The sequence below is a fragment of the Lipotes vexillifer genome, unplaced genomic scaffold, assembly GCF_000442215.2.
Source record: "Lipotes vexillifer unplaced genomic scaffold, Lipotes_vexillifer_v1.1 scaffold821, whole genome shotgun sequence".
Classification (NCBI taxonomy): Eukaryota; Metazoa; Chordata; class Mammalia; order Artiodactyla; family Lipotidae; genus Lipotes; species Lipotes vexillifer.
Window position 1 is genome coordinate 613122 of NW_006799328.1, and position 22791 is coordinate 635912.

At 37.5% G+C, this 22791-nt stretch overlaps 1 protein-coding gene across 1 annotated transcript in view; it reads left to right on the forward strand.

The window, feature by feature from the left end:
• LOC103089250 (rab GTPase-activating protein 1-like) overlaps positions 1-22791 on the forward strand; it is a gene marked incomplete at its 3' end in the record, with an annotated part of 136319 nt that overhangs the window by 61974 nt on the left and 51554 nt on the right. The window contains exon 10 of the mRNA XM_007471609.1: positions 9518-9659. Coding sequence (XP_007471671.1) covers positions 9518-9659 — 142 coding nt within the window. The remainder of the gene's footprint in view (positions 1-9517; positions 9660-22791) is intronic.

Consider the following 22791-nt stretch of genomic DNA (forward strand, 5'->3'; position numbering starts at 1 on the left):
CCTGCTGAAGAACTCAAAGATATGTTGTTATGTATATTCCTTGAGGAGGAACCACATCTCTGTCCCATGCTGCACTGTTGTTTCTTGACTGTTCCTCATTTGTTTCTGCATTCCCACCCTTCCCTAATTAGTAACTGTTTGGTACTCAGGGAAGATCTGGGAGGCTGAATGAAGCTTATTTCCTACAAACAAGAAATGGGGAACACGGAAAGGATTTGTACCCTGGAGCAGCGGTCCCCAACCTTTTTGGCACCCAGGACCGGTTTCGTGGAAGACAGTTTTTCCACGGACCAGGGTGGGGGTGGGGGGATGGTTCAGGCGGTAATGAAAACGATGGGGAGCAATGGGGAGCGATGGGGAGCAGCAGAGGAAGCTTCACTCACTCACCCATTGCTCACCTTCTGCTGTGCGGCCCAGCTCCTGACAGGCTGCGGACTAGTACGGGGATTGGAGACCCCTGCCCTAGAGGGCCCCACAGGGTCCTGCTCGGTTTCATGCTAATGTGGCATATTTGGGGGTGACAAATTCTGCTCCCCTGCAGTATATTTTAGCATGTAAGATACTGTCTGTGCTATCACTTTGTAGACTGTAAAGTGACACAAAAGGGTAACCCCAAGTGTTAATGATTTGATTCTGATAGTAGGCATGAGGCTAGTTCCCCATTCTGTCCTTTGGTAGTTGTGTCCATGAGCTTCAGCTTCTTCATATGGAAAATGGAGGTAAACATAATACCTACCATGTAGCGTTGTTTGCTCATTTACTTATTAATTAAATCAACATTTATTAAGTGCCCGCTCTGACAGATTACTATTGTAGATGTAGGGGATATAGTGGTAAATGCTGCAGATGAAGTCCCTGCTTCATGAAGCTTACATTCTATGTATGGAGGATACATGGAGGGGACAGACGGGCAGGCAAACAAATGGCAAGATAGAAGATAGTAACAGAGTGCTATGATGACTTGGTGGATATTGGGTGGTCAAGGAAAGCCTCTGTAAGAAAGTGACATTTAAATGTCTAAGGTCTGAGTGACAAGAGGGGACTTACCAAATGAAGATCTGGGGGAAAAAGACCTTTCAAGGGATGAGCTTGGGTTGTTGCCAGGATTGAATGCTTGCTATCCTTATTGTTATTAACATAATTATTTGCCCAGAAAGATTTCTAGAAGAGCACCAGAATAGGATGTGGAAACCACTTTTGCTTCTTAGTTATTCTTCGTATTGTACCACAGGTTAGACTATCTCATGCCTCAAAGTGTTATATCATTTAACAGCACAAAACAGTACCAGAAGTAACACTTCCATAGCACTTACTATGTGCTGAGCAGTGTTCCAAATACTTTACCTGTTTTTTGGGTTTTTTTTTTTTGCATCTGCTAGGAACAAAATTTACCTTCAGAAAAGAGAAGTCTCATGAAACAGGTGAGAAGGGTGTTAGGGTGGAAGAAATTTTCCTCTACTCTTTTAGGTTCTTCTGGCTGGCCTAAGAATTACATTGACATGAGATAGATTAACAGGAGAAAATCAAACAAAAGTTTAGTAACATGTATACATGGTAGAGACCCAGGAAAACTGAGTAATTCTCCAAAATGGCTGAAACCCTTCCTTCAATACCATCTTCAGTTGAAGACAAAAGAGGATGTTGGGGGTAGTGTTTTGGAACTTCAAAGGGAAAAAAGGCAGTTCACATGGAGATGGAAAAGAAAATATTTGGTAAATAGATGTTTGCTGGGCCATGCAGAGACAATGGGACACAGAATGGACTGTGATCTCGAGGCCCTGCTGAGTTTCCCCCATCACACCTAGCCCGTTATCCTTTGCAGACATCTCTTATTGCAGCTCTGTTCCAGGAACAGGCCCTCTATCTAAATTTAGGCAGTTAGGGGGAAGGTCAAAGATGTTTCCTGAGTCTTTTTGGCCTTGATTTGTCCCATTTCTAAATAATTTGCATGCCAAAGAGACATTTTGGGGTGGCAAATTTTGCTCCCCTACAAGGGGAAGTCATAGAGAAATGAGAGGCAGAGTCATAATGTCCAAGAGACCTAAAGTAAGACTGGAGGTCAAGTGTTAAAGGGGAGGAAAAGCTCCTCTCTTGACAAGTCTGTTCTCCAAAGGCCATCATCCGGTTTTGTGTTTTCAGTCAAGAGATAGTTTAGAAGGAGGAGGCTTGTCTGAAGAAAAGTGTAGGTTTTAGGGAATGACAAAAGGTCATCACAGTCTTATCTTCTCTCAGAAGCTCCTGTGGCTTGGCCCTTAATAGCGGAAAGTGAGCCATCTTTTCTTTCCTCTCTAGGAGAGCATGAGCCAGGCTGGAAGTAGAAGTTGCTGCCCTCTCTTAGATCCTAGCACAGGCCTCATTTAGGCTTTTTATGGGCTCTGGGCTAAATATAGGTTTAATGTTAGAATAACTTTTTTTTTATCCTCCTCCCAAATCTCTTCTTTGCTTTCAGGTGCCTTAACATTCCTTTCAGTTGGAGGCAAAGTCTTTTATCAGTTATTAGAGTTAAAAAGCATAAAAGGAAAATTCCCTTTTGAAGATGCATGTTGATTTGAACCTATTTAAAAGTATAATCAGTTGGGATGGATAAATTGGGAATTTGGGAATTAGCAGATACACGCTACTGTATAAATTAGATAAAAACAAGGACCTACTGTATAGCACAGGGAACTATATTCAATATCTTGTAATAACGTATAATGGAAAGAAATCTGGAAAAGTATATATATATGTACATACACACACACACACACACACGCATATAATACTGAATTACTTTGCTGTATACCTGAAATACTGTAAATCAGCTATACTTCAATTGAAAAAAAAAAGTATAATCAGTAAATTACCAAGAGTAACTATGTGAGTTGAAGGATGTTACTGTGGTAGTTATTTTGCAATATACATTGATATAGTGTATCAGGTCATTATGCTGTACACCTTAAACTTGGTGCATTTTTTCTAAGTTGTCCAATTAATATGCATAGGGCCATTTGCAGTATTTATTTATTATCCATTTGATGTCATGGGGTCTGTAGTGATATCCATTCTTTTGTTCCTGGTATTGGTAATTTGTATCTTCTTTTTTGCTTTGGGAATTTAGCTAGAGGTTTATCAATTTATTGGTCTTTGTAAAGAACTACCTTTTGGTTTCATTGATTTTTAATTTTTTCTGCCCCCGGTTTTATTGATTTGTGCTGTTATCTTTATTTTCTCACTTCTGCTAGTTTTAGATTATTTTACACTTTTTTTCCTAGTTTCTTAAGGTGGAAGTTTAGGTTATTGATTTTTGGATGTCTCACTTGAAATACTTATAAACATTTATAGCTCTAAATCTCCCTATGTACACTGTTTAGATGTATCCCACTAATTTTGATTTATTGTATTTTCATTTTTGTTCAGTTCAAAATATTTTCTAATTTGAGCCTTCCTCTTTGGCTTAGATCCATGGAGTATTTAGAAGTGTGTTATTTTATTCCCAAGTATTTGGGGATTTTTCAGATGTATTTCTGTTGTTGATTTCCAGTTTACTTGTATCACGGTCACTAAACATATTATTTCATGTTTAAAAATTTTCTTAAAGTTTGTTTTATAATCCAGGAAATGGTTTGTTTTGGTGAATGTTCCATGTGCATTTGAAAAGAATGTGTACTCTGCTGTTATTTGGTGGAGTGGTATATAAATATCAGATCCTGCTGTTGATGGTGTTCAGTTCTTCTATAACATTGCTGAATTTTTGTAAACTTCTTTTCATTACTGTGAGAGGAATGTTGGCATCTCCAATTATAAATGTGAATTGGTCCCTCTCCTTTCATTTCTATGAATTTTTTGCTTCATATATTTGAAAGCCTGTTGTTAGGTGCATACACTTACAAGATTCTTATGTGTTCTTGTTGAATTGATCCTTTCAGCATGGTGCAGTGTCCTTCTTTATACGCAGTGATTTTTTTTTTCTTGCTTGGTAGTCTGCTTTGTCTTTTATTAATATAGTCTCTTCAGCTTTCTTTTGATTAGTGTTTTTGTGGTATGTCTTCTAAGCTCATTTTACCTTCAACTTGCCTATGTCACTATATTTAAAGTGGGTTTTTTTTGTAGACAGAAAATAGTTGTCTTTTTTTAAGCATAATCTGAGAATTTTGTTGTTTAATTGTTTAGGCAGTTTATATTTAACATAAATATTGATATGTTTAAGTTTACCATTTTATTATTTGTTTCCTACTTGTTTCTTATTTTACATTTATTTCTTCTTTGCTGTCATCTTTTGGATTATTTGAACAGTTAGTATTTCACTTTTATTATATTTCTTTATATAATTATTTTAATGGTTGCTCTAGGGATTGAGGTCTTTGTTTCTTAAATATAGCAGAAATGCAATAAAAATTTGGTTGGTTTAAACCTAACCATTTAACTTTCCACAGCTGTCTTCTTCTTTTTTTTTCTATGTTTAATGTAGTAGACAGTTTTACATTTTATTATTTGCTAAATGATTTGAAAATGTACCCGAAATTTGATTTATGGTTCAAAAATAATTCTTGAAAACAGTAAATAATTAAAGTAGCTTTATTTTTATAATTTAAATGGATTACAGTACAAGTAGATATTAGAGATATTATTTCTCTATGCCTGTATTATTCTTTTTTTTTTGATTTTTAGAATTTTATTTATTTTATACAGCAGGTTCTCATTAGTTATCCATTTTATACATATTAGTGTATACATGTCAATTCCAATCTCCCAATTAATCCCACCACCACCACCACCCCCCACCCCTGCCACTTTCCCACCTTGGTGTCCATACCTTTGTTCTCTACATCTGTGTCTCTATTTCTGCCCTGCAGACTGGTTCATCTGTACCATTTTTCTAGATTCCACATATATGCATTAATGTATGATATTTGTTTTTCTCTTTGTGACTTACTTCACTCTGTATGACAGTCTCTAGATCCATCCATGTCTCTACAAATGACCCAATTTCGTTCCATCTTATGGCTGAGTAATATTCCATTGTATATATGTGTACCACATCTTCTTTATCCATTTGTCTGTTGATGGGCATTTAGGTTGCTTCCATGACCTGGCTATTGTAAATAGTGCTGCAGTGAACATTGGGGTGCATGTGTCTTTTTGAATTATGGTTTTCTCTGGGTATATGCCTAGTAGTGGGATTGCTGGGTCCTATGGTAGTTCTATTTTTGGTTTTTTAAGGAACCTCCATACTCTTCTCCATAGTGGCTGTATCAATCAATTTACATTCCCACCAACAGTGCAAGAGGGTTCCCTTTTCTCCACACCCTCTCCAGCATTTGTTGTTTGTAGATTTTCTGATGATGCCCATTCTAACTGGTGTGAGGTGATACCTCATTGTAGTTTTGATTTGCATTTCTCTAATAATTAGTGATGTTGAGCAGCTTTTCATATGCTTCTTGTCCATCTGTATGTCTTCTTTGAAGAAATGTCTATTTAGGTCTTCTGCCCATTTTTGGATTGGGTTGTTTGTTTTTTTTAACATTGAGCTGCATGAGCTGTTTATATATTTTGGAGATTAATCCATTCTTTCCATTACTCTATGAGGTGGATCAAAAATGATCTTGCTGTGATTTACATCAAAGAGTGTTCTTCCTATGTTTTCCTCTAAGAGTTGTATAATGTCTGGTCTTACATTTAGGTCTCTAATCCATTTTGAGTTTATCTTTGTGTATGGTGTTAGGGAGTGTTCTAATTTCATTCTTCCACATGTAGCTATCCAGTTTTCCCAGCACCACTTATTGAAGAGGCTGTCTTTTCTCCATTGTATATCCTGGCCTCCTTTGTCATAGATTAGTTGACCATAGGTGTGTGGGTTTATCTCTGGGCTTTCTATCCTGTTCCATTGGTCTATATTTCTGTTTTTGTGCTAGTACCATATTGTCTTGATTACTGTAGCTTTGTAGTATAGTCTGAAGTCAGGGAGTCTGATTCTTCCCGCTCCGTTTTTTTCCCCTCAAGACTGCTTTGACTGTTCAGGCTCTTTTGTGTCTTCATACAAATTTTAAGATTTTTTATTCTAGTTCTGTAAAAAATGCCATTGGTAACTTGATAGGGGTTGCACTGAATCTGTAGATTGCTTTGGGTAGTATAGTCATTTTCACAATATTGATTCTTACAATCCAAGAACATGGTGTATCTCTCCATCTCTTTGTATCATCTTTAATTTCCTTCATCAGTGTCTTATAGTTTTCTGCACACAGGTCTTTTGTCTCCCTAGGTAGGTTTATTCCTAGGTATTTTATTCTTTTTGTTGCAATGGTAAATGGGAGTGTTTCCTTAATTTCTCTTTCAGATTTTTCATCATTAGTGTATAGGAATGCAAGAGATTTCTGTGCATTAATTTTGTATCCTGCAACTTTACCAAATTCATTGATTAGCTCTAGTAGCTTTCTGGTAGCATCTTTAGGATTCTCTATGTATAGTATCATGTCATCTGCAAACAGTGATAGTTTTACTTCTTCTTTTCCAATTTGTATTCCTTTTATTTCTTTTTCTTCTCTGATTGCTGTGGCTAGGACTTCCAAAACTATGTTGAATAATAGTGGCGAGAGTGGACATCCTTATCTTGCTCCTGATCTTAGAGGAAATGCTTTCAGTTTTTCACCATTGAAAGTGATGTTTGCTGTGGGTTTGTAATATGTGGCCTTTATTATGTTGAAGTAGGTTCCCTCTGTGCCCACTTTCTGGTGATTTTTTATCATAAATGGGTGTTGAATTTTGTCAAGAGCTTTTTCTGCATCTATTGAGTTGATCATATGGTTTTTCTTCAGTTTGTTAATATGGTGTATCACATTGATTGATTTGCGTATATTGAAGAATCCTTGCATCCCTGGGATGAATCCACTTGATCATGGTGTATGATCCATGTTGGATTCTGTTTGCTAGTATTTTGTGGAGGATTTTTGCATCTATATTCATGAGTGATATTGGTCTGTAATTTTCTTTTTTTGTAGTATCTTTGTCTGGTTTTGGTATCAGGGTAATGGTGACCTCATAGAATGAGTTTGGGAGTGTTCCTTTATTTGCAATTGTTTGGAAGAGTTTGATAGAATTCACCTGTGAAGCCATCTGGTCCTGGACTTTTGTTTGTTGGAAGATTTTTTTTTTTAAGATGTTGGGGGTGGGAGTTTATTAATTTATTTATTTTTGCTGTGTTGCGTCTTCGTTTCTGTGCGAGGGCTTTCTCTAGTTGTGGCAAGTGGGGACGACTCTTCATCGTGGTGCGCGGGCCTCTCACTGTCGCGGCCTCTCTTGCCGCGGAGCACAGGCTCCAGACGCGCAGGCTCAGTAGCTGTGGCTCACGGGCCTAGTTGCTCCGCGACATGTGGGATCCTCCCAGACCAGGGCTCGAACCCGTGTTCCCTGAATTAGCAGGCAGACTCTCAACCACTGCACCACCAGGGAAGCCCTGTTGGAAGATTTTTAATCACAATTTCAATTTCATTACTTGTGATTGGTCTGTTCATATTTTCTATTTCTTCCTGGTTCAGTCTTGGAAGGTTATACCTTTCTAAGAATTTGTCCATTTCTTCCAGGTTGTCCATTTTATTCGCATAGAGTTTCTTGTAGTAGTCTCTTAGGATGCTTTGTATTTCTGTGCTGTCTGTTGTAACTTCTCCTTTATCATTTCTAATTTTATTGATTTGAGTCCTCTTCCTCTTTCTCTTGATGAGTCTAGCTAATGGTTTATCAATTTTGTTTATCTTCTCAAAGGACCAGCTTTTAATTTTATTGATCTTTGCTATTGTTTTCTTTCTTTCTATTTCATTTATTTCTGCTCTGTTCTTTATGATTTCTTTCCTTCTACTAACTTTGGGTTTCGTTTGTTCCTCTTTCTCTAGTTCCTTTAGGTGTAAAGTTAGATTTATATTATTCTTATTTTGTTTTCTTTAGAGTCTAGTATGGTGGTACAAACATTGAAATAATAATAATATTAGTATAAATTTGTTCCAGGCACTTTGGTTTACATTCAAAGTATTGTTATATTTAATCTTCTTAATAATTTTAAGGTGGTTTATTTCCATTTTATTGATATAGATACTGTGACTCAGCAAAGTTAAGTATTTTGTCCAAGAGCACACTCTTATTAGTAGTGAAGTTTGAGTTCAGACTCAGATCTATTTGACTCTAAAATTCATATTTTACCATTAGTCTAGTCATTCATTCCACTCATTTGTTGAGTACCTTCTATGTGTCAGATACCATATCATTTCTGATTGAAAGTCAACATAATCCTTGCACATGTAATGCTTCCTCTCTTCTGGATGAGATAGCCATTAAACAAATAAATATAATAATAAGAATTATATGTAGTTATATTGTAGTAAGTGCAGTGAAGGAGAAGGACAGGGTTTGCTGGGAATCAAAAACATGGAAACTTCGTTTAGCTTCTTTGTAAAGTGACATTAGGAGGTAAGGATCCAGGATTGATGGGAGTTAGCAAAGAGTAGGAGGAAAAGCTGTATTGGCAGAAAGAAAAGGATGTCCCAAGACCTTGAGTGGGGAAAGAATTTAAAGTTCCCAGAGCTGAAACAAGGCCAGAGTGGCTGAAATGTAGTAACAGTCTTTGGGTGTGAGATGAGGCTTGAGAGAGAGGCAAGGTCCAATTTATTTAGGGCTTTGTAGGCCGTGCTAGGTTGGTTAATTGGCTGTTGCCTTAATTTTTCCTCCTTAACCAATGGCCATTTAGAATATAAACCATTTATAAGGTGATAAATATCTACTTCCATGAATTAGCTGATGGATATAGCTGGTATCTCTTTACCTCAGAGCAAGGTAGTCAGTCCTGAGAATCCAGCATCACTTGCTTCTCTGTCTGCCCTGGAATCTGTGCTGTCTCAGGTTTTTCTGATAAAAGAAATTGAGTTTTCTCAAAATGGTTAGTAGGTTTCATTGTACTGGTTAAAATAATACTAAAAGAACCGTACATTTAGAATACTATGTGAAGAACAATATACTTTAAAAATTTTTCTCAACTTCAGACATGCTGTAGATCAAACATGACATGCTGCTCTTCATTTTAGCTCTTTTTAAGGACCACTGAAATATACTATCTTTCAATGTTTTCTTCAAATTCCCTTTTTAAAGAAAAAACATTTGTTTATTTGGCTGCACTGGGTCTTAGTTGCAGCATGTGGGATCTAGTTCCCTAACCAGGGATTGAATCTGGGCCCCTTGCATTGGGAGCATGGAGTCTTAACCACTGGACCACAGGGAAGTCCCTCCTTCAAATTTCTAATGTTGGGGCTTCCCTGATGGCACAGTGGTTGAGAGTCCGCCTGCCGATGCAGGGGACGTGGGTTCGTGCCCCGGTCCGGGAAGATCCCATGTGCCGCGGAGCGGCTAGGCCCGTGAGCCATGGCTGCTGAGCCTGCGCATCTGGAGCCTGTGCTCCGCAACAGGAGAGGCCACAACAGTGAGAGGCCCGCGTAACGCAAAAAAAAAAAAAAAAAAAAAAATTTCTAATGTTGAAACGTGTTTATATCTTTCTCAGTCTGAGGGAAAAGGCCATACCAATGCTGGAGATGCAATATATGAGGTGGTGAGTCTACAGCGAGAGTCTGAGAAGGAGGAACCAATCACTCCTACTAGTGGAGGGGGCCCATTGTCACCCCAGGAGGATGAAGCAGAAGAGGGTAAGAAGTGAAATTTATTCAGTTCCCTCTCTTTACATAGCTGCTTTACTTAATAATCCTCAACGATGTGTGGTGTGTGTGTGTGTGTGTGTGTGTGTGTGCGTGTGCGCGCACCTATGGGAGGGATAAAGCAAGGAGTGGTGATTCTCTGTAGTTGCTGCTACTCTTAGACTAGATTCTACTAGATGCAGAAGAGAATTTGGTCTATTTGGTTCCTTGGTTGAATACTCCCCAGTCCCACTTATACAATTATTTAAATTTGACAGCCTAACTTTGTTGTCTTGCTCCTTATTTTAAGTACTTTTAAAGTGTTTAATGAGAACTTTCAAATTCTCTCAAGTGTTTTTAGAATTTCAGTGATATGTCATGTCATACCCCTCATTTGACATTATTCAGTTCTGACTTGTTTTTTGTTGTTGCCTTTTCACTTACCATTCACTTTTTTGAAATACTAGCTGGTATCTGCTCTGTTTGTACTTGAATGCTGCTGAGAGGTGCTAACCAACCTCACGAGAGTCACACTTCATTTGGCTCTGTGCTCAGTACTTTTTATAGAAATTAGAGCTAAATGGCACATCTTTACTTTTAACCTTTATATTATCTGCTTACAGGGTAGGGTTTATTAAAAGAAAATTTCTTAATTTATGTTATCTTTGAAAAGGGCATTTTAGAATTCTCAGTCTTTCTCTCTATGAAACCATTCCTTTCTTTGATTGCCATAAAAATAAGTTATTTTTAGCTAATATTTGTTGAGTGCTTAGTATGCTAGACATTATTCTGTTTCATTTAAAAAATTTATGAAGGTATAAATTACATACAATAGAATGTACATGTTTTAAGTGTATGGTTCATCAAATTTTGACAAGTGGATATACATCTGTATAACTACTGCAAGAATCATGATATAAAACATTTCCATTAACCACCCCTCCCTCCACCCTCCCCCTGGTCAAATTTCCCTCATGCCCCTTTACAGTCCATCTTTTCCCCTCACTTGTGGTCTTTGTCAATCACCGATCTGTGTTCCATCACCATGTTTTGCCTTTTCTACAATTTCATATAAAATGAATCATATAGTACAGACTTTTGTATTGCTATATATCATCTTTCACATCACGTAATACTTTTGAGATTTATGTATGTTGTATCAATAGGTGGTTCCTTTTTATTGTTAGTAGTAATCTGTTGTAAAGATATGCCACAATTTGTTTATCTGTCTATTCACCAGTTAATGGACCTTTTAGTTGTTTTTAGCTATTGGCTATTAGGAATACAGCTGCTATGAACCTTTGAGTATGAGTTTTTGGTGAATATGTGCTTTCATTTCTCTTCGGTAAACACCTAGGAGTGGAATGGCTATGTCTTACAGTAAGTGTATGTTGATAACTTTGTAGGAAACAACTGAGCTGTTTTTCAAAGTAGCTGTGACATTTTCCTTACTGATGAGTCAGTTGCTTTGTATCCTTATCAACATTCGACATTGTCAGTTTTTAAAATTTTAGCCATTCTAGAGGGTGTATAATCATTTCTTGTGATATTAAGTTGAATTTCTCTAATGACTAATTCTGTCGTGCATCTTTTTCTATGGTATTTGCCATCTGTTTATCTTCTTGGTCAAGACTGTATTCACATCTGTTGCCCATTTTAAAATTGGGTTATTTGTCTCCTTGTTGATTTTTTTTTCTTTGTTGATTTTTAAGATTTCTTTATATACGTTGGCAAAGGTCCTTTATTGGGTATGTTTTGCAAATATTTTCTTCCTCTCTGTAGTTTGCCTTTTCATTTTCTGAACAATATCTTTTTTTTTTTAACATCTTTATTGGAGTATAATTGCTTTACAATGGTGTGTTAGTTTCTGCTTTATAACAAAGTGAATCAGTTATACATATACATATGCTCCCATATCTCTTCCCTCTTGCGTCTCCCTCCCTCCCACCCTTCCTATCCCACTCCTCTAGGTGGTCACAAAGCATGGAGCTGATCTCCCTGTGCTGTGCGGCTGCTTCCCACTAGCTATCTATTTTACATTTGGTAGTATATATAAGTCCATGCCACTCTCTCACTTCGTCCCAGCTTACCCTTCCCCCTCTCAGTGTCCTCAAGTTCATTCTCTATGTCTGCGTCTTTATTCCCATCCTGCCCCTAGGTTCTTCATAACCACTTTTTATTTTTTGGGGGGGTTGGGTTCCATATATATGTGTTAGCATATGATATTTGTTTTTCTCATTCTGACTTACTTCACTCTGTATGAAAGACTTTAGGTCCATCCACCTCACCACCAGCAATCCCACTACTGGGCATATACCCTGAGAAAACCATAACTCAAAAAGAGTCATGTACCCAATGTTCAACTGCAGCTCTATTTACAATAGCCAGGACATGGAAGCAATATAAGTGTCCATCGACAGATGAATGGATAAAGAAGATGTGGCACATATATACAATGGAATATTACTCAGCCATAAAAAGAAATGAACATTGTCTTTTGAGAAACAAAAGTTTAATTTTTGTGAAGTCTAATTTGTCATTTTTGTTTTTTTTTTTGGCTGTGCCGTGCAGCTTGAGGGATCTTAGTTCCCTGACCCGGGATCGAACATGGGCCCCTGCAGTGGAAGCATGGAGTCCTAACCACTGGACCGCCAGGGAATTCCCTGTCAGTTTTTCTCCTTAATGATTTGTCTGTGATCTATTTAAATTTTTACATGTGGTTGGAAGTAATTTTTTTTTTTTTGACTTAAAAATCACTTATTATCTCATGGTTTCTGTGGGTCAGGAATTAGGCTTGTCTGGTCAATTCTGGCTAAGAGTTTCTTAGGAAGAGTCAGATATTATCTGGGGGATATAGTTATCTGAAGACTTCATTGGATGGGACTGAAAGCTTGGAGGAGCTTCCAAGGGGCTGATTCACATAGCTGCCAAAACGTTGCTGGCGGTTGGCAAGAAACTTCACTTCCTCTCCACATAGGCCTCTCCATGTTTCTGGTTGGGTGTCCTTATGATATAATTGTTAGCTTTCCCCAGATGGCAATCCCTGAAACCAAGGTGGAAGTTGCAGTGCCTTTTATGTCCTAGCCTTGGAGTTACAGAACATTCACTTCCTTAGTATTCTAGTGATCACAGAGTTCAGCCCTTACTTCCATTGTGTGACTCCATTATATTTTATATGACTTCCGGGAACACTTTTGTCATCTCTATCCCAGCCAACATGAAGAGGAAAAGACATAGATCACATGAAGGAGAATTTTGGGCCAGACATGGAAGCTGTGCACATTCTTTTCTGCTAAACACGAACCACAGGGGTGGTTGGGGAATATAATTGAGCTGTGTGCTCAGGAAGAAGAATAAATAGGTGTGACAAGTATCTACTAGAAAGTTACTTGAACACAAGATTTCAGATAATGTCTTGCAAAAATGCCATTTCCTTTAGAAATGAAAAAATATATGGAGCTAGAATTGGGAAAGAAGAAAAATAATAAAATGATTCAGCCCTACTCAGTAAAAATATATTATACAATTTAGTACCACATAATTATGCCTTTTATTCTAATTTAGTAAATAAAAATTCTTCACTTCTATTCACTAACTTAAAAGAAGGATAACCAAAATGGATTAAATATCTGCTTTGTGTATATAATGTATTTGATATTTAATAGACCTAGTTTCATATTTTACTCACATTAGTCCTGAGAAATGACTATTATCGTCTTTATATTACATGTGAGGAAATAGACTAAAAAAATTTTAAGTAAATTATTCGAGGTCATAGGGCTAAAAAAGTATAATCTACAGAATTCAAACCTATGGCAGTCTTACCCTAAAGTGCATGAATTTTTATGACACACAAAATCAAAGTACAGGCATACCTTGGAGGTATTGTGGGTTCTGTTCCAGACCACTGCAATGAAGCATATCATAATAAAGTGAGCCACATGAATTTTTTGGTTTCCCAGTGCATATAAAAGTTATGTTTACACTACACTGTAGTCTATTAAGTGTGCAATAGCATTATAGCTAAAAACAGTATACATACCTTAATTAAAAAATACTTTTTTGCTAAAAAATGCTAACCATCACCTGAGCCTTCAGCAAGTTGTAATCTTTTTTGCAATAGTAACATCAAATCATTGATCACAGATCACCATAACAAATGTAATAATAATGAAAAAGTTTGAAATATTGTGAGAATTACCAAAATGTGACACAGAGACTTGAAGTGAGCAAATGCTATTGGAAAAATGCTGCTGATAGACTTGCTGGACCCAGCATTGCTACTAACCTTCAATTTGTAAAGTTCACAATGTGTGCCAAGAGCAGTAAAGCAAAGACCAATAAAATGAAGCATGCCTGTATTGTTCTTTAAACCACTGAATTGTAACTCTGCTTCTAATTGCTTAAAAGGTAGTATTTTTAGTATTCCCTTTACAGACAAGATATTGTAGATCTTACATGTTCTAGATCATATATATATATATTTTTTTGCGGTATGCGGGCCCCTCACTGTTGTGGCCTCTCCCGTTGAGGAGCACAGGCTCCGGGCATGCAGGCTCAGCGGCCATGGCTTTAATCAGCAAAATATTTAGAAACATTCACTGCCAGGATCTTAAAATCATGTAGGAAGTATTGGATAGGCCATCATTTTCCAGTCTTGGCAGAGAGCTAAATTGGGCTTAAGCTTCATTTCTTTTTTTCTTTAATAGATCTTTATTGGAGTATAATTGCTTCACAATACCGTGTTAGTTTCTGTTGCACAACAAAGCGAATCAGCCATATGCATACACGTGTCCCCATACCCCCTCCCTCTTGAGCCTCCCTCCCACCCTCCCTCTCCCACCCCTCCAGGTGGTCACAAAGCACCAAGCCCATCTCCCTGTGCTATGCTGTCAAGCTTCATTTCTGACATAGCCATTTTGACAAAGTTCTTTTGACACAGTTGTGTCAAAATGACTACCTCAAAATGTAAGGAATGAGGGATAAAAGAGATTTGAGAATATTCCTGAGGTTAAAGCAGTGGGGCTTGTAACTCAATTGGATGTCATGGGCAGCAGAAGAGAAGGGAGGAGAAAGAATCATAAATTCAATCTAGGTTTGTAGCTGAGGTGACTGGATGATGTGGATGCCAACAAATGAGATAGGGAACCCCTGGGAAGAGTCGGTTTGGGGGTGGGGGTAAGATTCATTCAGTTTCAGACACTGATGAATTTGAACTCACTGTGGAACATTAAAGTGGAAATACTTTTCAGTTATTAGAAATAGTCTTAAATTGTGAGAGAAGTTTTACAACTGGAGATAAAGGTTTGAGAGTCATCAGTGTGAAGCAGTGATAATGGCTGAAATTTCCTTGGGAGAAATGTGGGAGGGGGGGTTTAGAAGTAGAGATTAAGAGATCCTTTAAGTGCAGCTAAAGGACTTCTCTGCAGAAAAATGATCAGAACAATATGAGGAGAGCTAAGACAATGTAGTAATAGACTAAGGAGTGGAGATTCAGAAGGAAAGAGAGATGTGCAGTATTGACAAATGGAGCAAGAGTTTCAGTATGATAAGGACCAAAAATTGTTCATTGGATTTGGTAAATCTGAGAGATTACTGAACCCCTCTGAGGGTAATTTTAGTAAAGTTGGGAAGGAAGCCTTATTGTAGTGGATTGAGGACTGACTAGAGGTGAGGAAGGGGAGAAGTTTGAATAGTGTTCAAACTATTCTTTCAAGAAGGTTGATGGAGAAGGTGAGAAAAGAGATTGGAGTAAAAACATTGGGTTGCATCTGGCCAACAAAGGGCATTTTTAGGGTGTAAGAGATTTGAGCTCATCTGTAGTAGGAAAGGGAGAGCTAAAAATAGTTACCCACCCAACACTTAACCTAACACTTAACAAAATGCATGCAGTTCCCTGACGTGCTTCTGTGTCTTTGCAAATGCTATTTACTCTGCTTAGAGGCTTTTCTACTTAAGGTCACCTGAGTAAGCTCTTCAACAAAGGCATGTTAACAGTCAAAAGAAAATAGTGATTTTAGCATACTGGCAATTTCCGTACTTAGAAATGTTTAAAAATATTTTCTATGACATTTTTTAGTAGGTTGCTCAGGCAAATTACATTTAAAATGTGTTTAGTGCAGAATGACTTGGGTGAGGAGCTTGGCAAATCTGCTCATCAGAAAGCAATCATAAATGTCAATAAAATTGTCAGAAAACAGCCAGTTAAGGTCTTGAGAAAGTGATCAAATTATATAAAAAATTGAGAAGCATTTATTTAAGAAAAACCACTGAACCTTGGGTGAGAACAGTCTGTGGTGTTTTAGTGCTTGAGGCTGCTCCCATTCTTCTCATTCCCACCACTGGTTATTATGTGGTGGTTTTGCTAGGGTGGGGTAAGCTGTGAAAACTAGTAGCTTTGTTTTCACCCGTGGAAGGGACTCACTTGATTTGGAGCAAATGTAGAAAAACCCCATATTTCTAGAATGTTGTTGGAAACAATAGTGATTTTTTTATGGCAAAAGAATGGGAAGACCAATGTTTTAAGTAGCATGAGGTTGTAATTCTGGTTGGGGAAAGCCACAGATTGACCAGAATTTTAATAAGGAGATTTAAGGAATGAATGGGCCTCATTAGATTCTACATATCACTGGTGGTCTGGGAGGCTGTGTACACATGCAAGGCTGTGCACACACTCAGACCAGAGGGGTTCCTAGCTAGTCAGATCCATGCTGGACATGAGGCCTTGCATGCGTACGATGGTTTTGCTTCTCTCTTTTCTATTCTACGGACAGGATGTGTTCCAGGTGGAGTATATGGGTGAAGGCTGATTCTCCCACAACCAAGCCTTTAGTCTTCCCCTGTCAGCAAGTGGCAACTCCGAGGCACCAAATCTTAGAATCCAGAATCTCACCTCTCTCTGGCCCTGTCATTTCTTGTACTGGATTATTACAGTACCTCCTAACGGGTCTGCTGCCTTCCGCCCTTGTCCACAACCCCTTAGTCTGTATTCCATATCACCATAGTCATCCTTTTGAAATCCGTCAGATCACATTTCTTCTCTTCTAAAAATCCTCAGTTGGCTTTTCATTTCACTTGCCAAAGTTCTTTACCATAGTTTACAAGGCTGTCTGTGATTTTGCTCTCTGCTTTTAACCTTTCTGACATCATTTCCTGTCACTTTCTGCCCCACAAATTCCACTCTTGTCCTTTGCTATTCTTCAAACACACCAGGTGTACTCTGCCTTCTAGCTGTTGCACTTGCTGTACCCTCTGGCTGGAACTCCTTGTTTCCTAGATTGCCACATGGGTCTCTCCTTCCTCTCTTTCTAATCTTTCCTCAAATGCCACCTTCTCAATGAGATTCAGTAAACAATATGAAAAATAATAAATGAAGGAATAAATAATAAATATAAATATATTTATTATAATAAAATAGTAATAAATGAATAAATATTTTTCCTTTTACATTGCTTCAAAATGATTTCATACTGAGAAAGACTAGAAAAAAAGAGGTAACATTTATGGAATTGCAATTGAAAATATGAAAAACATACATAAAAATTTCAATTTCTCATTCTTTTTTTTTTTTTTTTGTGGTATGCGGGCCTCTCACTGCTGTGGCCTCTGCCACTGCAGAGCACAGGCTCCAGACGCACAGGCCCAGTGGCCACGGCCCACGGGCCCAGCCGTATCGTGGTATGCGGGATCCTCCCGGACTGGGGCACAAACCCGCGTCCCCTGCATCGGCAGGCTGACCCTCAACCACTGCGCCACCAGGGAAGCCCAATTTCTCATTCTTATATATGGTCTGAATAAGAACAAGTCATCAGATTTCTGTTTTTCCCTAAAAATTTTTCACTTCTGTTCTTAACAGTTTTTCACTGTTTGAAATGTCACCTTGTCTTTTGAAAATCTATTAGCCATCACCTGTATTAAAAAAGCTACGAAAATCACAGAGTAGGAAGTAATAGTTTCTTTTCTTTTATAGATCAGACACTTCATACATTTTCAATACACTTTATTATTAGTTCTGTAATTGACATTTCTGTCAACGCAAATATCAAAAGTTAGAATTGGAGGTGGCATAGAAATGTGTTCCTGCTGGGGGGAATTGGAGTATTCTTTTATTTAATTATTTTCAGCAATTTGCCTGTCAAAGCAAAAGTGGAAGTTCAAGTCACTCTAAATTGTCTTACCTTTAGCCTGTAATTTAACTAAAAAGGGATGCAGATTTAAAAGGACTAAAGTTGCTCTTAATTACCTGGGAAATATCTAAAATAAAATGAATTAAGGTACCTTTGCATATTTTTCAAATGCTGTTCAAAAAGTGAAGTGTGTTAAAGTGTATTAATTTGAATGCAAGGAATCTTAGCAGAAAGTTAAGTCCATCAATGCAACATTATAGGGATTATTATTATTTTTAAAAAATTATTTTATTTTTGGCTGCATTGGGTATTTGTTGGTGCATGCAGACTTTCTTTAGTTGCGGCGAGCGGGGGCTTCTCATTGTGGTGGCTTCTCTTGTTGAGGAGCACGGGCTATAGGCACGTGGGCTCAGTAGTTGTGGCTTGTGGGCTCTAGAGCACAGGCTCAGTAGTTGTGGCCCACGGGCTTAGCTGCTCTACAGCATGTGGGATCCTCCTGGACCAGGGCTCAAACCTGTGTCCCCTGCCTTGGCAGGCAGATTCTTAACCACTGCGCTACCAAGGAAGCCCTATAGGGATTGTCTTTAAACTACTTTGTCATGTTTATATACTCCCACAAGTTCTGAATTGCTCCTGCTCTTGAAACTTAGGGTGCACTTGGTATTGCTTCCTTTGGATTTCAAACTGGCTTTCTGTTTGTTGACCTAGAATCGTATTTAGTTACTTGTAAAATGGATCGTAAGTTACAAGAAGGCAGTGGTTGGCAAATACAGTGTGATTTCCTTTAAGACACATGCCCAAGTAATTGTAAAAGACCAGATTCACAGTAATATTAGGCAAGCTTCACACTTGGTTGTACTTTTCATGTTTTGTGTAATCTGCATTTTTTGTTTTTGTATTTGGATTGGTTAAATGCTATTTAGAAAAAAAAATTTTCCCCTTGATCTGAGTGACCGTTAGTGGTCTAATACTACTTCTAACTCATTTTGAGTAGAGAGCAAAATAGTCTCAAACTCAACTAGAGGTTTATTTTCTTTTAATTTCTTAATTCATAGTCTGATTAGAGAAAAGATAATCACAAACAGCTTTTACTATAGAAATCAGTTTGCAAATGAAATTTCTTTATATTCAAATGAAAAGAAAATAGAGAGTATAGAAAAGAAATGAGTTTTTTAAGAAATATAATCATATTGCACTTACATGAGTGATAAGTGCTTATTAATGAAGTGCTTCTTAAACTTTAAATGTGCACATGTATTACCTGGAGATCTTGTTTAAATGAAGTCTTATTAAAAAAAATAAAAATCTTCTACCAGATGCCATTGCTCTTGGTCACACCAGTAACAAGGATTTAAATTGCCTACCAACTTTAATTCATTTAATCCTTTTATCAACCCTATAATGTCAATACTATTATATCATTTTACAGATGAGGAAATATGTTCCAATAAAATAATATTGGTAGGCTAGATACTGTTTCTTTTCCAATCAGATACTTTCTGTATTTATAAAATTGGTGTGTGTGTGTGTGTGTGTGCACACGCATGCATGTGTATGAGAGAGAGAGAGAAAGTGAGTGAGAGGGAAGAAAGGACTTTATAATATTGTTGTTTCATTCTTGCATTTTTACATTATCTGTTTCAACAAATTAAAATGATTTAAAAATACATTTGATAAGGGAAGGTGTTTGAGAGAAAGTAGAGGGAGAGAGTGTATTAATTAGCTTTATATTGCTCCATAACAAGTTACAAAAAAATTTAGCACCTTAAAGTAACACACATTTATTATCTCACAGTTTCCATGGATCGAGAGTCTGGGCATGGCTTAGCTGGGTCCTCTGTTCGTGGTCTCATGAAGCTGCAATCAAAGTTTTGGTTGGGGCTTCAGTCTCATCTAAGACTTGGGGTTCCCTTCAGAGCTCACAGAATTTATTTCTTTGCAGTTGTAGCACTCATGGGGGCTTGCTTCAAGGCCAGCAGGAGAATCTCTCTAAGGGAAGGCCCAAGGCCTCTTTTAAGGATTTACCTGATTAGGTCAGGCTCATCTGGGATAGACTCCCTTTGATTAACTTAAAGCCAAAGTGGTTAGGGATTTTATATCTGCAGCATCCCTTCACCTTTGCTATGTAACACAGCGTGATCACAGCCATGACATCCATCATATTCATATGTCCCACCCACACTCAAGTGTAGGGACTTTATAGGGTGTTTATACCAGGAGGCAGGAATCTTAGGGGTCATTTTAGAACTGCCTGTAACAAAGAGCTAGGTACCAGAAATGAAGGAAACTATCCTTTTTCAAGCATCTGTTATGTAATAGCCACTTTTGCATACATGTTACCTCACTTGTTACAATAACCATGCAAGATAATTACTGTTACTCCCCTTATTTTACAAGTTTATATCTCATCTCTCCTATTAGACCAGGCCCTACCAAGGGTATAAATATATGCAGTATTAGCTAAACAAAAAATGACCTAGATACTGGACACCAAAACTTATTACAGTACTGTATGTCATTTATATCTCAATACAACTGGAAAAAAAATTAAATTCTAAAAAAGAAAAAAAAAGACCAAAAAATGACCTAGACAACTTCAAAACAGTACGTGATGAATTTCCAAATGAATTGTAAGAGCATTGATTGCTGTAGGTTTCGAGTATCTTTTATTGAGCTATTTCCATTACTTGTGAAGTCCTTCCCATCTCTGCCTTTTTTTTTTTTTTGCTGTACGTGGGCCTCTTACCGTTGTGGCCTCTCCCATTGCGGAGCACAGGCTCTGGATGTGCAGGCCCAGCGGCCATGGCTCACGGGCCCAGCCGCTCCACGGCATGTGGGATCCTCCCGGACTGGGGCACGAACCTGCGTCCCCTGCATTGGCAGGCGGATTCCCAACCACTGCGCCACCAGGGAAGCCCCCATCTCTGCCTTTTGAAGCCAAGGTTCAGCTATCAGTTTAAATGATGTTTTTCTCATGATACCTCTACCTCTCCCCAGTCAGAAGTAATCTCTTGTTCCCTGACTACAGAATTCCACTATAATTCTACTTACACGTTTTTAGTGTCATTTATGATATTCCATATTAAATTATAGTTACATGTGTCTTCTCTAGTGACTGTAAATTCCTCTGAGAAGCTCAATTCTTACTCATCTTTGTGGGTCTGTCAGAGAGTTCCATGCAGTGGGTCTCTGGTAAATGCTAGTTTCAGTTCATTTTCCAATGACCAAGTTTGGGAAGGTTTGAAAGAGTTAGTGGGATTTGCAAGAGTAGAAAGTAAGAAGCATAGCATTTTGACATATGTGAAAGCAAAAAGTACAGACATGAACAGAATCTTCGGTATGCCTAGGAGACAGTGAATGTGAGGTTGGAGAGGCAGGTTGAGAGCAGGCCTTGGATAAACTCCCTAGAAACACTGAACAGCACAGACTTTGTGTAAAGCAGTGGAGAATCTTAGAGGGATTTTTAGCTCGGGCATGGCATGAGCAAAGGTTTGCATTAGGAAGATTAAAGTGGCAGTATATTATGTAAAATGCAGTTTAGAATAGTGAAGAATCCATGATATATACATCTAATTTGAGGAGATAAAGCTTGAACTAGGGTGCTGGTCCTGGAAATAAAAAATGACCGATTTTAGAGAAATAATTGACAGGAAAAGGTGTCTTTAATTGCCATATTTAAAGGCTTAGTGCTAGGTTAGTTCACCCTGGAAGAGAGCATATTTGTATATTAATTAATTTCATTCATTTATTTAAGAAATATTTGTGTACCTACATATTTTAGCATTATGCTTGGTACTGAGAGTGACAAAAATTCCTTTAAGGTTACTTACATTTTAGGTGGGAATAAACATTTTAAATCATTGCAGGAATTAAGTAATACTATGCCACATCACAGTATGTATTGCATTTGACCTAAGTATAATCAAGTGCCAAATATGTGGCTTAGATCTTAAGTGCTGTGAGATTAGGAGTATTGTTTGGGCTTTTGACCTTTTCCCCTGCAAATAACCAGTGGTGTTCCAGAAAACACTGAGATCTAACCAATGGATGATTGAGTAAGATTGGGTCCCATATTAGCTGAACTCAAGCATTTAATTTCCTCCCCTGTGATTTGTATTTCATTTAGAAATCTAAAATACAAAATTGTAGTGTTTAATTCATGAGTACAGTCTGTTAAGGTCTAATCTTATACCACCTCGATCATGTAGTAATCTTTATATTTTAAAATATAGTACCTCCAAGGATGAATATCTGTAGCATTCAGTGGAAAGTAAACTACATTCTCATGTTTCTAGGTTGCATGTCTTTTACCCCCCACCCACCCTCCCAAAAAACGACAAAAGTTCTCATGCAGTTTTAAAGAGTAATTGACCTTTCAGTTGACAAAGAATATATTTTAATTCATTTCACACAGTATTTTTTTTTTTGCCTGGAAAGTTTATTATGCTGTCTTTAACTTGTGGAAAATTCACTGGGATCTAGGGTTTTATTTTTTTGAGTGATAAGATTCTTGAATTTGGCAGATCGAACTCTGATTCTAGCACGTTCAATGTGTATGGGAATGATTTATATTTAAATTGTGAAATAGATAGTCTAGTCTTTTATATTACTATAGGTATACCCTTGCTTTTAATGAAATTAATTCCTTTGGAAAATGTAGTGTTGGGCATTTAAAAATTCTTTCATTTTTAATATTTTGAAGCAAATAGGAATGAATAGCTACTTTGAAAGGGAAGGGTCCTAGGGTTGGCAGACTATAGCCCACTGGCAAATCTGGCCCACAACTTGTTCTTTCTTGTATGGCATCTGTGCCAAGAATGGTTTTTATATTTTTATAAAAGGAGTCTTCCCCAGTCCTCCTCCCCCACAAAAAAAAGAAATAAGAAAGATAAGAACATGTGAGAGTTGAAAATATTTACTATTTGTCCCTTTACAGAAAAGTTGGCCAACCCTGACAGTCACAGCATATTTATGAATAGCTTTTTTTTTTTTTTTTTTTTTTTTTTTTTTTTTTTTTT